At 40.1% G+C, this 20,066-nt stretch overlaps 1 protein-coding gene across 2 annotated transcripts in view; it reads left to right on the top strand.

The window, feature by feature from the left end:
* CPNE4 (copine IV) overlaps positions 1 to 20,066 on the top strand; it is a 486,060-nt gene that overhangs the window by 431,313 nt on the left and 34,681 nt on the right. For both annotated transcript variants that reach the window (XM_012663497.1, XM_012663488.1), the window contains 3 exons: positions 9,267 to 9,365; positions 10,255 to 10,341; positions 13,171 to 13,230. In XM_012663497.1, coding sequence (XP_012518951.1) covers positions 9,267 to 9,365; positions 10,255 to 10,341; positions 13,171 to 13,230 — 246 coding nt within the window. The remainder of the gene's footprint in view (positions 1 to 9,266; positions 9,366 to 10,254; positions 10,342 to 13,170; positions 13,231 to 20,066) is intronic.

Raw genomic sequence — 20,066 nt, 5'->3', positions numbered from 1 at the left:
TCCAGAGCTGGGCATAGAACTCAGGTTTCCTGTTTCCCAGTTACTAGCAACCTGTGTAAACAATCACTAAAGCAGTGTCTAGAATCCTGTCACTATGACTCTGTGCCTACAACTCACGTCTACAACTGCTAAGCATATTATCCAGTTTGATGGCCTTCTTTATTAATAATTAACCAATTTATTACAATACCTTCCCTTCCCTTTGCAATGTAGAGACAAGCACTCAGAGAACTGCCATCAACTCAACTCAGGGAGAAAGGCCTCTTTTATTCGCTCACCGAACATTTGTTACTGGCACTGAAGAACCATGCTAAACCCTGATAAAAATCTCAGTGCTCAGGAGTTTCCTTCAAGCAGTGAATATGGACTCATAAACCAATGGTTATCATGCAATTAGAGATATGTTAAAGCAGATATGAACAGATTAAATGGAAGCTTAGAGGATGGTACATGTAAGGATCCAGGAGAAATTTGACAAAGATTTCTACTTTACCTGGGAAAATAATAAGCTGCAATATTAAAAAAAATTTAAAAGTCAAGAGAAGAACAACAGAGTTCCTTTAATCATGAGAGTTTTGCAGTGATTAGCAGATGCTGTGTTGTTTGATGACCACAGTTTGGACAGCTGGCTTCTGCCTGCCAGAAACTGGATCAGATTCAGATCCTTAGGACCGTGATGTCAGTCATAGTCTAAACACCCTGAAGATTCTAAAACAGCAGTAGTCGATTGACCTCTCTGTTTCTCAGTTTCCTCATCTGCGGAATAGAGATGAAAATAATAGCACCTCACCCATAGGGTTACTGTGAAGATCAAATGAGTCAGAGCCAAATGCTTAGAACAACACTTGGGACAAAGCCATTGTCTAATATTAATAAATATTGTCACAATCGTATGAGAGGATCAACTGTCTGTCACTGAAAACTCACTTCAAAATGTGACTACATGAGAGCCAGGGAAGAGGTGAGGAAGGTTGTATTAGTCAGGATTCCACCTGAGAAACAGAACCAGGAGGATATACATATATTAAGAGACTTATTGCAAGGGATTGACTAATGCAACTCTGGGGGCTGAGTAGGCAAGTCTGAAATTTGCATTTAGGGCAGGCCATCCTTCAGGGCAGGAGCTGAAGCTTCAATCCACAGGCAAAATTTCTTCTTTCTCAGGGAAGCCTCAGTTCTGCTCTTACGGCCCTTCAACTGATTGCATCAGGCTCACCTAGATTATCAAGGAAAATCTCCTTCGCTTAATTTTTAACAGTTTTTTTGAGATACAATTGATATTTAAAGAATTGCACATGCTTAATGTGCATAATTTGATGACTTTGAACATATGCAAACACCCATGATACCATTACCCCAATCAAGGTCATAGACATATCCAACGCCTCCCAAAGTTTCTTTGTGTCATTTTATTTTTATTTTATTGTGGTAGAACATTTAACTTGGAGCTACTCGTTTAACTAATCTTGAAGTGCACAATACTGTATTGTTAACTATGGCACTATGTTGTGCATTAGTTCTCCAGAACTTATTCACCTAATATAGCTAAAATGTTATACATATTGAACAACTTCCCAATTCCCCACCTCCCAACCCCTGGCAACCACTGTTGCATTCTCTGCTTCTATGAGCTTGACTATTGCATGTACCTTATATAAGTGGAATCATGCAATATTTGCCTTTCCGTGACTGGCTTATTTCACTTAACACAATGTTCTCCAGGTTCATCCATTGTTGTCACAAACAGCAGGATTCCCTTCTCTTTTAAAGCGGAATAATAAATATTCTATTGTATGAATATACCACATTTTCTTTAACCATTTATTCATCAATGAATATTTAGGTTGTTTCCATATCTTGGATATTGTGAATAATACTACAATGATCATGGAAGGGCAGACATATCTTCAAGATCCTGATTTCAATTCTTTTCGTTATATACTCAGAAGTGGGGTTGCTGGATCATATGGAGTTCTATATTAAATTTTTTGAGGAACACCCATACTGTTTTCCATAGCTACTGCACCATTTTACATTCCCACCAACAATGGACAAAGCTTCCGATTTCTCCACATCCTCACCAACACTTACCTTATGTGTGTGTGTATTTGTAAAATAGTAGCCATGCTATTATTTAAGGTGAGGTGATATCACATTCTAATTTGATTGGCATTTCCCTAATAATTAATGATGTTGAGCATCTTTGCATATACCTGTTGATCATTTGTATGTCTTCTGTGACAAAATGCCTATTCAAGTCCTTTGTCCATTTTTTAATTGGACTGTTTGTGTTTTTATTAAGTTGTAGCAGTTTTTATTTAGAATATTAACCTTTAATAAAATATATGGTTTGCAAATATCTTCTCCCATTCCATACGTTGCCCTTTCATTCTGTTGATTATTTCCTTTACTGTGCAGAAGGCTTTTCGTTTGATGAAGTCCTACCTGTCTATTTTTGCTTTTATTGCCTGTGCTTTTGGCATTATATCCAAGAAATCATTGCCAGGACCAATGTCAAGAAGCTTTTCCCTACATCTTTATTTACAGTTTATAATTTCAGGTCTTATGTTTAAGTCTTTAATCCATTTTGAGTTGAATTTTGTGTATGGCATAAGATAGGGGTCCAATTTCATTTTTTGGCATATGGATATCCAGTTCTCCCAACACAACTTGTTGAAGAGACAATCCATCCCCCATTGTCTATTCTTAATACCCTTCTCAAAGACCAGTTGAATGTACATGTGTGGGTTTATTTTGGGGGCCTCTATTCTGTTCTATTGGTCTGTCTATCTTTAGGTCAGTACCATACTGGATTTTTTTTGTTGTTTTTATTTATTTATTTATTCTTAATTTTTTTTTATTTTGGCATATTACGGGGTTACAAATGTTTAGGTTATGTATATTGCCCTTGCCCCACCTGAGTCAGAGCTTCAAGCGTGTCCATTTCCCAGATTGTGTGTACCGCACCCATTAGGTGTGTATATACCTATCCCCTCCTCCCCACTCCCATCTGCCCGACACCCCATACTGTTTTAATTATTGTAGCTTTGTAATACATTTTATAATCAGGAAGTGTGATGCCACCAGCTTTGTTCTTCTTTTTCAATATCATTTTGGCTATTCTGGGTTGACAAAATTCAACACCCTTTCATGGTAAAAATCACTCAACAAACTAAGTATAGAAAATGTGTACCCCAACATAATTAAGACAATGTATGACAAGCTCACAGCTAACATCATACTCAATGGTGAAAAATTGAAAGCCTTTCCTCTAAGATCAGGAACAAGACAAGGATGCCCACTCTCACCATTTTTATTCAACATAGTACTGAAAGTCCTAGCCAGAGCACTTAGGCAAGAAACAGAAATAAAAGGCATCCAAATCAGAAAGGAATAAGTAAAATTACTTCTGCTTGCAGGTGACATAATTCTATATGTACAAAACTCTAAAGACCCCACAAAAATAAACTGTTAGATGTACTAAATGAATTCAGTAAAGTTGCAGGATACAAAAATCAACATACAAAAATCAGTAACATTTCTATACATTAACAATGAGCTATTTGAAAGAAAATTAAGAAAACAATACTATTTACAATAGCATCAAAAAGAATAAAATACTTAGGCATAAACTTAACCAAGGAGGTGAAAGATTTGTATACTGAAAACTATGAAACATCGATGAAAGATATTAAAGGCGACACAACGAAATGGAAAGACATTCTGTATTCATGGATTGGAAGACAATATTAAAATGTCCATACGACCAAAGCAGTCTACAGATTCAGTGCTATCCCCATTAAATTCTCAATGGCATTTTTTACAGAAATAGAAAAGGCAATCCTAAAATTCATATGGAACCACAAAATCTCCTTTAAAGACCACTGATTATGAACTGTTCAATCACATTTACAAAACAGATTAGTGTTTGATTGAATAGCTGGGGACTGTTAGCCAATTAGCCTAGTTGACACATGAAACTGACCATCACAAAAAGCTAGTGCACAATAAGTTGGCATAGCACATTTCTTTTAATGGGGTCAAGGCAAACTTAAAATAAAAGCAAAGGGAATAGCCCAACCCCTCAGAAACACTTATCCATGTCTTCCAAAGACAGAGCTGAGGACCCCAGGGACAGTGCACAGGCTACTTGCTTTTGCATCCTTTTGCCTGGAAACAGTGAACAGATTCTTTCTCTTTGTTGCTTGGTGTGTTCACTGAATCTCAGAGGATCTTAGTAGTTTACATTTTCAATCACAGAATGCGGATTTTACACACAGTGGACTTAGGAGACCTAATTCTTAATTACAGCTTCTATTAAGAATCAGCATAGCATAACAAAAAACATATCAGCTATGACATCAGACACCTTGGTTCAAATCCACCTTTGTCATTTACCAGATATCTAGCCTAGTCATGTACCCTCTCTAAGCCTGTAAACGGCACCTGTGAATGGCAATCACCTGTAAATGGTAATAATATTGTCATTTCAGGGTTACTGTAAAGAATTAAAGACCATAAACACAAATGGCCTGGGTTCATAAAAGATGCTCAGTTAAAACAATCAATGAAGCCTAACTTCCTTAACTTCAATGACTACCTAAGGTTAGTTGTATACTTTTGGGAAAGTTACTTCACCTTTATGTGCCTCAGTTTCCTCATCTGTAAAATAAACACAACAATAAGTTCTGTGGTTTAAGTGAGTTGGTATGCATGAAGTGCTCAGAACAAGGTCTGGCACATAATAAGCACTATGTAGTTTTTATACAGCAAATCGTAATTTGCTGTTTGTGTGTTAGCAGTGAAATTAGGGAGGCGGGAAACCTAGAATTCAGTATCCCCTGTACTGGGTGAACTTGTGGAAGTCACTTCTCTGCCATCAATTTCCTTTTCTGTAAAATGAGGGAGTTCACTAGACCGTCTCTGTTGAGCGGACACATTTTAAGATTCTATACCTAAACCTCTCTGTGAGATGTAAGAACTGAGAAGGCTTTCTGGCTTGCAGATAATTTTGAGATGCTGAGTTCTCACAAATATGTCAAGACCTTCTTATTGATTCACACCAAGAACTCTGCCTGCGTCTCAGTCTTTCTGCAGGTTGGTTGATCTGTTTATTTTTCACTAAGATATGTTCCTCTGTCAGCTACATCAGAGCTGTCGTAAGCCAGCTTCATGGCAGGGAGAGAAGGAAAGCCAGTGTTTTTATCTGTCTGCTTCACCGTGACTTACTTCCTTTGGGATCCCTTCTCAGAAAGGTCAAAACAATTCTGCAACTGCCATCGTTGGGAATGCCCACTGATTGAAGAAACAGGCCCTTGTAAACAGCGCTGCCTGCTGGCGGGAGCCCCCGACTGGAGTTGTGTCAGGCCAGACTCGTCCTCCAGCTCAGGGAGGAGGATGGTGGTCACTCCCTTTCTGCCCCAGCCAGAGAGCACATTACAAACACCAAGTTGAAGGTTGTGGTGAAGGAGGGACAGTGATTAACCAAAGCATGATGGGAAATCCAAAAGGGCAAAGAAGGAGTGATGTGTGGTTTATGTCCCTTCCCCTACAGAAGGGATGCCTACTTTCTTAACCAATGCTAGGGAATGTTGAAAAGGCTGCTTCCACTTCTTTTCCCTTATTTGTTTCTGCCCTCTTTCCCTTTTTATTTGCTTCTCCCAAACGTAGAAGAGTAAGTATCTGAGTGTCAGACTCAGGTTAGGTTTACTACCAGGCAAAGTTATGAGTCTCAAAGACAGAGCCTCAGGAACCACCCTTCTTTCCTATTCCTATGTCCAGGCCCAGCAAGCTCTCTTCTGTTTCTTGCTCCAAGGAAGAAATGAGTGAGTGTCTGCGTCAATAAGGAGGGGCTGGCAAACAGAAAGAAAAACACCTCATCGTAACAGCAGATCAGGTCACTGTGTCCCACGATGTGGTGGTCACAATGTACATCCTGAACAACTTTTCCAAATGACTGAATCATTGATTTGTTTCACTGCCCATTGGAAAAAGTGAGGTAGAACTTCGTCCTACCTTGAATTAAAAAGGGGTTCTTACTACTTCTACCAAAACTATGCTGCATTGCATAACATTTCAACTAGAATGAGCTAAGCCTTCCATTGACTTTATTTTGCAGCCTGTGCAACTCGATCTAATCTTACCATCTCCAAGTTAGAAGAAAGTTTTAAAATATCCCACCAAATTCTTCATAACTTTCTCCATTTGACTTTCTCTGCTACATTTTTTGCCTGTGGTCCTATAGTTTCCACTTGAACATTTCCAGCAATAAAAACACACTCTTACAAACAGATTATTTTGTTTTTGAACAGGTTGATTGGAAAATGCTTTTTTTTTTTTTTTTTTACTTCTTTGTAACCTCCTCTCAAAATTCTGTTTTTCTCACTTTTGGAGTCAGACTAAGTAAATTGTAATACCTTTTCCTATGACAGTGCTTTAAGTACTTAAATAGTTCTTTAGATTAGGTTATGCTGTAGTAACCCCAGTGGCTGAAAACAATAGGTTTATTTCTTGTATACACATATGACCATCACGGGTCATCTGGGAGCTCTACACTACCCTCACGGAGGGACTCAGGTTCACAGCAGCTACTGTGAGGAATGTTGGTGATCACCAAAGTAGGGGGGGTGATAAAACACGTAAATCAAGCTCCAGCTCTTCAAGCTTCCACCTGAAAGTGACTCAGGTAGTTTCTACTTGTATTTCATTAGCAATGCATGTCACATGGCCACAGCCAAACATATAGGGACAAAGAAATATAATCCTACCATGTGACTGGAAGGAAAACTAGAAATATTTAGTCACAGCACTAAAAGCAGACTTTACAAGCTCAAGGGTCATTTTTTTTAATTAAAAGAATTTTCAGACCTTCACGTGATAGTAATTTCCTTTTAGCATCTCCCAGTTGAGTAAAAATAATTACCAACAAGTTAGTGTAAATTGAGTAGTGATTATAACTAAATTTTTATTGTAATTCTCCAACTTTCTAGGATCAAACTTTTTTTAAATTCTAAATAAAATAACTTGAATTCTAATTTCATGTCACTGCAGAAGCTGAAAGCCCTTTACAGCATTTCTTTGGAGTCCCCCTCCTAGGGTTCACCTGTCAAGCTCTCCCTTCACAGTCCTGCTCCCTACTCAATTCCCAGTCACTGTTGTGCATCTCGTGCTGCTCTCTGGTCTGCTTGTCCCACAACATGGACACAGCCCCTCTCCTTGATTCTCCAAGTCGCCACCAGTACCATGCTCTTGCAGGTAGCAGATTTACTGGAGTCTCAGGGTTAATAGGAGGGGGGTAAGTCAGAGAGGAACGGAGAAGAGAGACATATAAATAACCCAACCTTGAAAATTAGACATCACAGTTTCCAAAATTCTTTACCTGTCTCTCACCTCCTCCCACCGCAAATCTGGGTCCATCTTCAGCCCTCTCATGAAATCTGCCCTAATTTCTTCTCAACCCTCACTTCTGGGTCTCACCTCTGTGTCTCTAGTTACCAAAGAGAAAATTCAACTTGACCGTTACTTTTCTCAGCAGAGCAACTTAGCTCTTTTTATCTTAACCTTTTCCATTCTTCTTTATTCTAATGCATTCTTTTTCCTAACCAAAGGGCTTCTTCATGTTTTCTAAGCAAAATAACTACCTAAAAAAATCCTCCACATTTAAAGAGAGAGCAGAAGTGGAGAAATTAGTTTTTTTCTAAGATGCCTCAAAAAAAGAGTCTCAGTAAATGCTTTTTATTCCTACCAACCTCATATAAGAGAAACTTTAAAATACTGTAAACATGGATCATAAAGGGTGAATTTGGGAATACTGAGGGAGTCAAATCATGAAAGACCTCGGAAGACCTATTAGCCTATGCACATTTTAATTTTAAGCAGGGAATTAACATAACTAGTGGGTCATAGGGGATAGAGTAGTACAGGAAAGGCAAGGCGAGGAGACAGGCTGGGAGACTGCTGTAGTAATGCAGGTGAGAAGGTGCAGTGAGAGTGGAGCGAAGTGCTGGAGTTGGGCCATATTTAGGAGACAGAATGGAGAGGACCCAATGTGGGAAGGTGAGGGGAGAGAGGAATAATGGGAATGAGGCCCAGTTTTCTGTTTGTAGCAACTGGATGCATGTTGGTGTGATTCACAGTGACAGAAAATAAATGAGTAAGAATAAATTTAGGGGGAAAACTATGTTTCATTTTGGGCATATTTTATTGCAGATCTGTGGGGCATCCCACAGGATCTGGGAACAGATTTTCAAATCAGATTTTTCAAGGCAAGATGGGCCATTGGGATTTGTATCCTGAGGAAGGACCAGGTTGCCTCTTAGAACCCAATATTCCAAAGAGAACCCCTAAGTAAAAGGTCCCCTTTGCTGCCTTCATCTTATTTGAGGTCTGGGACTTATTTGCTGCAAATTATCGGCTTAAGATGTAGAAGTGATATCTAAAGACCCTAGTCCAACCTCTACCCTGGATAAAAATGGACAACCTTCTGTTCACCGAGACATGTGACCAAGCAGAGGGATTGCTGCTGATCTAATCTAGTCACTCTACAAAGTGTCACTTGGGAGTTCAGAATTTAGCCTTAACATTGTCAAAAGGAGCCCTCTTGTCAGAAGCGAATAGTCGCATCTTGTGCGTGATGGGTGCGTGATATTTACCAGTGCTGCTTCCATCACCGTCTTCCATCCATTTTTTGTGTGAGTACATTAAAGATTTTGCTTTTTTGCCTTCTTACTCTCTTTTGTTGGCATTGTTCTTTTGCCTTCAGAAAAAAATAGAAAAAGAAAAATGTGATTAATGTGGCCCCATTCAAATCATTAAACAGAAGCTGCTATTGTGGAAGCTACAGACAGGGACTCGGGCATTTGATTCTGGCTGTAAACCAGCGAGGCTATCTGCTATGGGGAAGAGAGCCCTGGAATTGGGGGCAGGACACCTGCCTTCAAGTCCCAGGTTTTCACTCACTAGATGGTACCTTCAGCAAATTACTTATCTTCTTTGGGTCTTCCTGGCCTTATCTGAAAAATGGGCAAATTATCGTAGTCACTGCTGCATCACAGGACTGTTTGGAGATCTTAGCAAAAAGGCCAAGTAAAGGGTTATAGAAACCTAAGGAATATTACATCCTACATGCTGCAATCCCAGACTCCTGGGCTTTTGTTCCAGACCAAACTTCTTTCATCCACTCTTCCTTATAGAGTTCACATTGCCTTCAGCTGCTGTGGCTGCATTCTTAATTTTTAAAAAGTAATAATAATTCTTTTCTCTTGCAGTGCATAGTATGGGACTGGGACTCCAATGGCAAACATGACTTCATTGGAGAATTCACCTCCACATTCAAGGAGATGAGAGGAGCATTGGAAGGGAAACAGGTACATGGTAAACCACTCGTGGTTTTGCCCCAGATACTCTCTGTCATGCATCCTTAGCACTCAGCTACAAATAAAACAGAGGAAAAACATCAATGTATGATTAAGTGTAATAAGAAGGGAGTATGGCGGCATTTGAGTACCTAGTTTCTAGAACTAGGTCTTACATTCTAGAACTAGCCCAACCCAAAGCAATTATGTGACCTTGGACAAGACACTGCCTCCAAATACGACAATGTCTCCATCAGTAAAATGCTAAGCTTAGCGAGAATATTTCCAATTTTTTTAGCTGTGTAGGCTTAGAAAAATACCTAATCTCTCTATGCCTCATTTTTCTCACATAAAATATGAGGGTGATAATTGTACCTACCTCATAATTTTATGAAGATTAAATGAGACAATCCATGATATGACTAGCAGAGCAACTACCATATAGCTAGCACTTCCAAAATAACTGCTATTGGTAGTGGTATTCTTCCCAGCTCCGCATTTCCATGATTTGCTGACATTCATAACACACTTAATCCTTTGGAGAAATGACTTGAATCCTCCAAATTTTTATTATGGGCACCAGGTTTTCATCTATTTCTACCATTTCACTCTTACACACTCTTACACTTGCCTTGATACCAAGGCGAGTACCCAAACACGACCACATGCCACAAAGACATATTGCACTACACAGAAAACTAAACCCCTTCTGTGTTTCCCACAGACACGCACACTTTCATATATCAATATATCAGTCAGTTACTGTCGTCTGGTCCTAACAATGCTACTTCTCCTCTTACCAGTTCAGTTTGTCCAGCAGCACCAGTGGCCTGGCCTCATTGCATGACTCGAACAGGTTCTTCCTGAGCAGGTTCTCATGCTGAGACCCTTCTTGTTGCAGGTGCAGTGGGAGTGCATCAACCCCAAGTACAAAGCCAAGAAGAAGAATTATAAGAACTCAGGCATTGTGATTTTGAATCAGTGTAAGGTATGTATACAGCCTTCTCTTCCCGGAGTATGAAGCTAGGGCTGACTGGGAGGAAGAATTCAGGTGATGTGGTCAGAGGAAAAGAGTGTCAAATAGATGCGATCTTTTTAAAATAAAATCAAATATTCAATGTATTAATGGACATAAAATGATAAATGTAAAAGCTTGAGTGGTTTTGGAGCTGTGGCAGCCCAATGCCACCATCCTCTCCTCTGGGATAGTCCTGCCCCCAAAGACAGGAGAGTTCTGGTCACAGGTCAAGATCTTCTCTGCCAGGGCAGCACCAGAGGGAGATTCCCAAATGAGGTTCTAGAACACCTACTATGTGCCTTTCATAGTGCCCAGTACTTTATATGTAGTACCTTACTCATGCTGAAAGGGTTCCATAAAAACAAGACAAAAAGAGAAGATTACAGGGCCTAGAATTTCCTCCCAAAGGAGCTACAACTTTGCAGGGAATCACATGTGCTAATAATTAAAACTTTTAAATCACATCTGAGACTAATTCTGCCACTACTTGAATATTTACTGTGTGAAAGTAACTACAATAAACTCTGTTTAACTCTTATCATAAACCTGAGATTTCTACTTTCAAATGAGGTAATATAACTAGCTCAGAGTCACACGAGTAGTAAATTTAAGAGCTGAGATTTTAACCCATGTCTGACTTCACCACGCAGGACTTAAATGTCATCCATATTATTTATACATATACATATATATATACACACACACAATATATATGTCCTTATATGTGTTTACATATTCATATATATATTCATATATATTGTATATATATAGGCATACGTCAGAGAGATTTTGGGTTTAGTTGACCACAATAAAGTGAGTCACACAAATTTTTTGGTTTTCCAGTGCATATAAAAGTTATGTTTATACTAAACTGTAGCCTATTAAGTGTGCAATAGCATTATGTCTAAAAAAAGTATATACCTAAATTAAAAAATACTTTATTGCTAAAAAATGCTAACAATTGTCTGAGCCTTCAGCAAGTTATAATCTTTTTTAATGGTAGAGGGTATTGCCTTGATGTTCATGGGCGCTGATGGTTGATCAGAGTGGTGGTTGCTGAAGGTTGTGGTGGCTGAAGCAATTTTTAAAGAACACCAACAATGAAGTTTGCTGCATTGATTGATTCCTTCTTTCACAAAATATTTTTCTGTAGCATGTGATGCTATTTGATAGCATTTTACCCACAGTAGAACTTCTTTCAAAATTGGAGTCAATCCTCTCAAACCCTGCCATTGCTTTAGCAACTAAGTTTATGGAATATTCTAAATCCTTTGTTGTCATTTCAACAGTGTTCACAGCATGTTCACCAGGAGTAGATTCTGTCTTGAGAAACCACTTTCTTTGCTGATCCATGAGAAGCAACTTCTCATCCACTCAAGCTTTATCATAAGATTGCCCAGTTCAGTCACATCTTCAGGATCCACCTCTAACTCTAGTTCTCTTGCTATTTCCACCCCATCTGCATTCTCCACTGAAGTCTTGAACACCTCAAAGTCATCCATAAGGTTGAAATTGACTTCTTCCAAACTCCTGTTAATGTTGATATATTGACCTCTTCCCATGAATCATGAATGGCATCTAGAATCGTGAATCCTTTCCAGAAGGTTCTCAATTTACTATCAGGCAAAGCATTGCCATAAGGAATCCAGGAGCAGGCACTAATAGAGGGCCAAGTGAACATCAACCCTGAGAAAAGTCTGCCAATAGATGTGTGCCACCTTGAAAGGTGGTACCTACAGAGACCAACACAGGATTTTGGGGGTCAGTCTCTCAGAAGCTTCCCTGAGCATTAGATGGAATCTGAGAAGCAAGGGACAAATGTCACAGTTACTGGCTATCTAGGTAGGAAGATCCTGACTGTAAGCTCTATGACTGTAAGTACATCTGTTTCTCTAATCACTGTATTCCTAGCATCTAGTGCATAGTGGGTGTTCAATAAATACTTGTTGAATAGATGAATATTACCAAGAGCCAAACAGCAAAAAGAAGCAGAAATTAAGACAAGATATCAGTAAAGAACATGAGAACACAGATGGTAGCAGTTGGCAGAAAGCAATGACTATACTGACTTCCAGCATAGAGGTCAAAGGGATGGACTATGCAGTTCAGACTTGTATCATTTGAGTCTCAACTCCATCATTTATTAGAGTTGTTATTGTAACCTCAGTTTCCTCATCTATAAAATGGGTACAATAATAATAATTATATCACATTCACAGCATGGTTCCAAGAATTAAATGAGGTAAAAGATGTTAAATACTTGGCATATAGTAAGTACTTGGTATACAGTAACTCAATAAATGTTAGCCATTGTTATTCGTGGCAGGGTAGGGGTCTAACTAACTGGAAATTATCAGTAAATTACCTTCCCAGCTAATTATAATCTCGAAGCTACCAATCTAGATTATCTGTGTATTAAAGAATGTTACCAAGACTGGGACTGAGACACAGGGAAGCAAGACTGAAGGCAAATGTGAGACATTGATTTCAAAACAGTAATGACCTTTGAAAATATAGTTTAAGTCTTACCCCAGAGGCAGAGCTGATTAAAATCATGCATAAACCAAAAGAGAGGGGAGCAAGGGTGGATATTGGCAGCCCACACAGGCCCATCTGTATTGACATTGCTTTCTTTCTCTCCTTTAATAGAACAAAATCAACTGACCCATCTTTTTTCTACAGATGTCTTTCTGCTCTTTCCTCTGGCTTATCAGCTTATTCCCAAAGTTTAGTCCTCTGTTATATCAGGAAACAGACCATGCTATTATTAACCCAGTCTCTTCTCCTCCTCCTATACAGATCCACAAGATGCACTCTTTCTTGGACTACATCATGGGTGGCTGCCAAATCCAGTTTACAGTAAGTTGTTTTCATGTTTGTTCTTATTTAGGGAGCAAGGGATGGAGAATGGTGCTGGGTTTGGTGCATGAGGAGACAAAAGTTTACTAAAACCTTGGACCAGCTTTGTTCAAGTCTCATTGCTGAAATATTCTATGGTGTCATGTTTTTAAAATGAGTTTATACTCCTGTTTCCTCTAGTGAGTACGTTTTTTAGCATCATATCAGGAAATTTATGCTACTCAAACTCTTAATGCTTCCCATTTCTTCAGTAACAATGTGAGGCATGAGGCAGTGTGCATATTGCCAGATTTCATCACCTGGTGAGAGGGAGGAGAAGGAAGTGAGCCCTGCTAATAAGTTCCACTGAGCCCAGGCAGATGCCTTGGTTGTGTTCATGTGACCAGTCACACCCAATGGTCAGTACCAAGGGTAAGCCATCCCAACAGTTCATCAGGCAATGAAAAGGTAAATTCCAAAGACTGAAGAACCAGGTCGAAATCAAGGTTGAGAAGTAGAGTGAGTATACTCTACTCTAGAGTAGTCTAGAGTATCTAGATTCAGTGGTGGATCAAGGATCATCTCCTGTATGTAATCTCTATTTCCAGGGGATTTACACACTCGTGATGTCTATTTGTATGGGCAGGCTAGGTCTTTTGAAAGTGCCCACAAAGGTCAAGACTGTGAGTCTACCTGCCCTGGAACAACTTGCTTTCACTGACTTAATACTGAAAATCCTCCCAGGTTAGGGAGATGTTACCTACAGAAAGAGAATCCCCAGATGGCAAAAGATAGATATACTAAAATACATAGGAAAATAACATAGATGTAAATAAGAGAGAAGCAATTTGTACGGCATTTGTTTCTCATCTTACGGATCTGTGATCATGAAGCTCAGCCCTGTTTTAGCTCCGTAGACTGGCTCAGCCATGTGAGAAAAGGCAGAAAAAATGGGCTTAATTTTTTTAGTCCAGCTGTGAGCCCGAGAGAGTAGACTGGACCATGTCTTCCTGGGACCAGGGATAGTGGTGCTCAAAGGACTTAAAGGGCGAGTCCCAAGGGAATGAGACAAGAGGCGATTTGATAAACTAGCTTCTCTCTAGTTAGGGACTTATTCTCTGCTCTAATCTCAGAGAGACCTACCTATGCCCTGCCTAACCTGAACACGTACAGGAGCTAATTATAGAGTTTGGTGACTTCTTTAAAGCCTAAGATTCTCTAATGACACTGCCACCCAGTCCTCTTATATGCACACTGTCACATGCAGAAGACAGCAGGCATATTGATTGTGGGCACACACCCCTACCTCACTGCTGCCCTGGGTGTACACAAATGGAAGCAGGGAAGCAATGTCATAGGGAGAGCTACTGGAAATAGTTTTCCAAGATCTTAGGCAAAAAAAAAAATTATTTCAGAAAACTATTTATAGGTTTTCAAGGAAAAGCCCTATTGATTTCAGTCTGTTTTAGATTTTATAGATCCCATGTTCTTGAACAACCCTTTATTCAAACTTCAGGGGCTTGCTTTGCCCTTGGTGTTGTGCTGCAGAGAATCAGCCCCAATGACAAAGTTTAACCCCCTGGGGTTCCCAGTGCCACATTCTGACTCTCTCGGGTGTCCCTGTGACCTGCCTGACACAGGAAGATTGCTGTCCCCGCTTTGTTCTCCCCTCTTTTCTCACTTTGCTGACCTTCCCCAACTGGGAGATACCACCTCAGTGTTGGCCACCAGCAACACCCCAGCCCCAGCTTCTCATCCCCTTCAGTGTCCAGTGGTAGACCTGTGGGGGGCGTGAGTGAGAAGGGCAGTCTGGAGCAAGGAACGAGAAGAGAAGAATGCTGAGGAGAAGGCGACAGGTCGTCAACAGTTCCTGTCACAAAGCCTTTCCTCCTGCAGGGTTTCACGTTGGGGACTCAGAAGAGAATTGCTAGGCACTCCACTCTGTGCATTCCATTAATGGAAACATACCAGCCACTTCAATGTAATTTTCCTCCAAAATTAAGTCAGCTTTCTCATTATACATTTTTTATTACCCAAGCAGTGCAATCTAATGTAAATTATGAGTTGTAATGCAAATCGTTAATAAAATTTAACATGTCTCATTTAATTTGGTCTATAAGTATTTACTATCTGCCCAGTAATTTTATTGAAACCATCTGGCAACATGAGAAGAAAGTAGGAAAGAGATGAGAAGAAAGTAGGAAAGAGATGAGAAGTGAGGAGACAAGGGCTTCCTGGCTTGGAGATGGGCAGAGTACAGAGGGAAAAGGGTGTTTTATTGCAGTAATTACACCTCTGAGCCTTCCACAGGCAAAAATCCCCATTGGTACATAATGTGACCCATGGCTACTGAGCCAGCCCAGGAGCTTTGGCCAAGACAAATTTTCTCTCTTTCTAGAGAAAGACCTTCAGGCACCAGAGGTGACATAAAGTTCTGGATGCTCTCCATTTCCTCCTCCAGATCCACCCTTCATCCTTCTCTAGCTCTCCCCTCTGTGCCACAGGAGGCCAACCTCTTTGGATGTACTATCCAAGGTCTCCCGCTCCTGGCTTTTGGTTGAGTTTGAACACTGGGAGGTACCAGTCAGAGATCAAAGAATAGGAGGCGAGAGATCTTGGAGTACTTTCCCTCAGCTTCCGGCCTGCCAGGCTGAGGTTTAGCAGTGAACTTGTTCCTCTACAGAATGTCACAGCTCTTGTCTGGTACCCTGTCCTGCAGGTACTCGTCTTACTGAGTTCTAGTAACCTGCTCCTTCCCACCCTTTCTGGTCAGTTTCCCTTAACCTTTTCCATATGTCTGTGAATTGTTTCTTTATTAAACTCTCCTCAATCACCTCTTTTGAGTGAACTTTTTGTTTCCTGTGGAGACTCTACCAATACACATCATAAACAGGACAAGGAGAAAGCCTCTGCATCTTCCATGGATGCGGGTGCTTCTGGTTTAAGAGTGTTAAAGATGGGGCATCTTTCCTTTCAGGTGCCAGGCTGCTCAAAATACTTTTGTTGAATCGTAATAAATTGAACCCTAAACCTTCAAAGGGAGGTAAGTCTTAGGGAAAAAGAACAAATTGGATGAATAACTACGATATGGGGTTTTTGCTTTAAAAAGCAACCCTCCCTCACCCATGAATTTAAGTATTTATGAACCCATATATTATAATGATAAATACCAAAACCTGAGCTGAGTCAATATGAAGAAATAGGATGTATTTGGGAGAGTGTTGGGGAAGTAGTTTGGGGTCAGAATTTGGAGGGCTTTTAACGTTGAGGTAACTTGGTAGATAATACAACATTCAAAAGTAGAATGAACAAAGCATTGAAGAAACAGGCCCATATCTTAGAAAAGTAAATCTGACAGTGTTTGGTAAAATGCATTGATCATGGTGAAGGGAGAATGAAAGATGATGCAAGAAGAGATGAAAACCCACTGCAACAGTCCTGGTGACAGGTAAAAGAGAGGCTAAACGAGAGTGGCAGCAGCAGCAGGAAGAGGCACTGTGGGGAGAGAGGCAATAAGCCTCTGCCTAGAATACAATGAGAAGACCGAAAGCAAAGGAGGGTGATGAGTCCAGGGTGATCCAAGCTTTGTGCCTGACTGACAGAGCGTGGTAGTGCTGTTCATGGAAACATTCAAGTCCAGAGGAGCTGCAGGCAGATGATGAACTTGTTTTGGGACATGTTGGAAGTACTTTCAGGTATCCCAGTGGAGATGATACTAATAAATACGGACCTAGGTTTCAGGAGAGAGTCAGGAGCTACATGTACAGGGTCTGGATGAGATGGCCAAAGAGAAGAATATGGAGGGAAAAGGGACATGATAATGGGAAATTATAGGAGAACTCCATCTGGCAGCAGGGAAAAGAGGGGCAAGCAGTAAGAGATGAGGTGCCCCAGGAGAAGAAGGTCCAGGAGGAGGCAGTAACTCAGATGCCCAGGAGGAAAAGGGTAAGGTTAAGATCAAGGGCTACAATCCCAAATGCTAAAGAGAAGTCAGAGTGAAGAATAACAAACAATGACTGGGTTATGTAACGAGTAGGAATATGCCATCTTTGAAAGAACGATTTCAACAGAATGAGATGAGGAAACCCGGGAGTTAGAATGTAAACAGAAGGTACATAATGAACACAGCAGGTATAACTATTCATTCAAAAAGGTTGACAGTGAAGGGAAGGCCAGAGGAAAAAGGAGGATGGCAATTTGAAGGTTAGAATAGGGGAGGTTTTAGGCTAGAATCTGACCAAAAGCAGAGGCAAAGGCCCAGTGGAGGAAAAGAGGTAAATGATGCTAAAGAGAGCCCTAGGCAATGATTCTTATTCTTTTTTTGTCACTTGGACAAAATTCTCAATTCTACTTGATTCTACAGATTCTCAATTCTACTTGAGAATCTGATACATGATCTATATCCTCATGCTAGAAAATGAACAAACCCAATTTTGCATACAATTTTGGGAGGTCAAGGGCACCCCCGAGGACAATCTTGTGCATCGCGTGGATCCTTGAGTCATAAGAATTCTAGAGCAACTGTCTTGCAGTCTTGGCGAAGTGGGTGGAGGTGACACAGAGACCACAGGGATAGAGACTAGGTTTGGCACATGTTACAGTGGCTAAAAATAAGACACACAAAATGCAAAGTTATAGACAGCATAGAAGAAACAGATGCCATAAGGTATTTGGAAAGAAAAAAATGGTAGAAGAATTAAAGATTTCCTTTGAAAGTTATTACTTTTTCATATGCACAAAAATATTCATTGTAAAATGGATTTCTACAGAGACAAGCTGTAAGCAACCTAAATCTCCAACAATAAGGTAATGGCTACGTAAATTATAGTATTTCCTTTAAATGGACCAGGATAAAGCCATTTTAAGTTATAAGAATTAGATAATAACAGGAAGCCATGTTTATAATACGGTGTTAAATTTAAAAAAAAGAATGTAAGGCAGAATTATTCTTGATTATAACTATGTAAAACATTTATATATATATATATATATATATATACACATATATACATAATAACAAAAAAGGAAAAGAAAAATAAAATAGGACTTACCAGGCTAGTGGAATCCTAAATGGCATTTTTTCATATTATTGTCAAATAGCAACTTGTCTTATTTGTGATTTTTAAAAATTAAAGATAATGTTGTTTTCCCTTACCTCTGATTTTATTGTTTGCATTTTAATAATATGATATAATAAGCTGAATATTACTTCTCCCAGACTGACCTTTAAGCCTAAAAATGTAGATTACCTATTAAAGGTTCTCTCAAGAAATCTTTTCTAACCTAATACATTTAGGATGTCCTATGTCCACACTGTGGACCGGTGTAAGTTTTTGAATCTTTATGTTATATCCCAGATTAAACCATGATGGACTGTGGGATAGACCTCTGAAAAATAGAGTGAGTCCTGCCCTCTGAACCTCCGGGCGAACCAGGACAGGATACAAAGGGATAAGGAGGCAGATGCTTTGCCATTTCCAGGAAATGAACCAAGTGGGCTCAGGGGTCTTTCCCTATTTTCCTATTTCACTGCCCCCTTATGGAGTTTTGTGGAAATAGAAAAGAACAAAAATGTAACTTACTACTTAAGTAATGGCCCAGACTAAACAGTATCTCCACCTAAGAGGGTTCATTGTATACAGATATTAAAAAAAGAAAAAAAGCTGCCCAAGAATGTGATCACAAAGGTAGACTGCAGGCGATACGGGAGATTCAGCAACTAACCAGAGGTTGCTTCACAGCCGCTTCCCTTAGAAAACATCGAGGAGGTTTGCAAATGGTCTGTTTGTCAGATGAAGGGAAGGGAGTCTGAGGAGTGGGATTGTTTCATGAAAGAAGCTGAAACTGCCCAAAGAAAGATGCTCATTATTCACCTCCAGCCTTTTCCCAGAAACAGCTCCATGCAGCGGGGACTTGGTGGCCTGGAGGGAGCATTTGCATTCTTACCTTACAAGGTTTTGGAAAGCTGCTCCACAGCTCTGCTTAATAATGAGAGCAGCCTCCCGGGCAGAAGGAAAAAGCAACGGGCGCCTGTTCTTGTGCTGCCCACTGAGAAGATTGGAGCACATAGTAGAACCACAGGTTTTCGTAAATGCTTCGTGTCAGAAAATGAAAACGTGGTGGTTCTGCAAGCTCACCGGCATTCAGAAAACCAGTCATCGGTAGCCACCTCCGCAAACTGGCATTTTTCAGTCATTTTTTCGCTTTTATTTTTCAACTTAATCCCATCTTTCACTGCCTCCCTGTTGCTTTCTAAAATAAAACTAACCTTTCACTCTGTTCTCTTTCCACTATTGCTAACTTTAAAGAGCACTGAGAATTCTTGGTAGAAGGCCACTTCCTGAAGATAGATATTTTACGTCCGGCTTCTCAAGGGAGGCTTTAGAAACCATCACTTGCCAGCGGGCAGGGGCGGGGACAGGCAGGGAAGAATCTTGTAGTTGCCATATACTTAGGACTGTGCATTGCTATCTAGCCACATGGTAAAATATTTTTGTTATGACCCATGAGAACTACAGAAAGTGCTATATGGTAAGAAACGTTGATTTATTTCCTTTTTCATCAGTTAATTTTTAAGTTCATACCCTTTCCTAGGTCTATACCAGAATCTCCTGAGCTGGAATAGCCTCTCTCATTGTCACATACGTAGGGGCCATTGCCATGGGGAAAGTGGAAACCCCAGAGGTCTGCCTGTAGAAAGTAAAATTTCTACCAGGCATGTTTGTGTGTCTATAAAGACCACCAAAAATAGGCAGCCCAATACTGACCTGCTAAGATTGGCCTTCATTTTGTTTCGTTTTCCTCAAGATGTTTTATCTACCTCTATCCCCACAGAAATCTGGCTACTCCCATTCCCT

Source organism: Propithecus coquereli, unplaced genomic scaffold, assembly GCF_000956105.1.
Source record: "Propithecus coquereli isolate 6110/MARCELLA unplaced genomic scaffold, Pcoq_1.0 Scaffold12, whole genome shotgun sequence".
Lineage (NCBI taxonomy): Eukaryota > Metazoa > Chordata > Mammalia > Primates > Indriidae > Propithecus > Propithecus coquereli.
The sequence above is the reverse complement of the archived record's forward strand: the minus strand, read 5'-3'. Positions and strand labels throughout refer to the sequence as shown.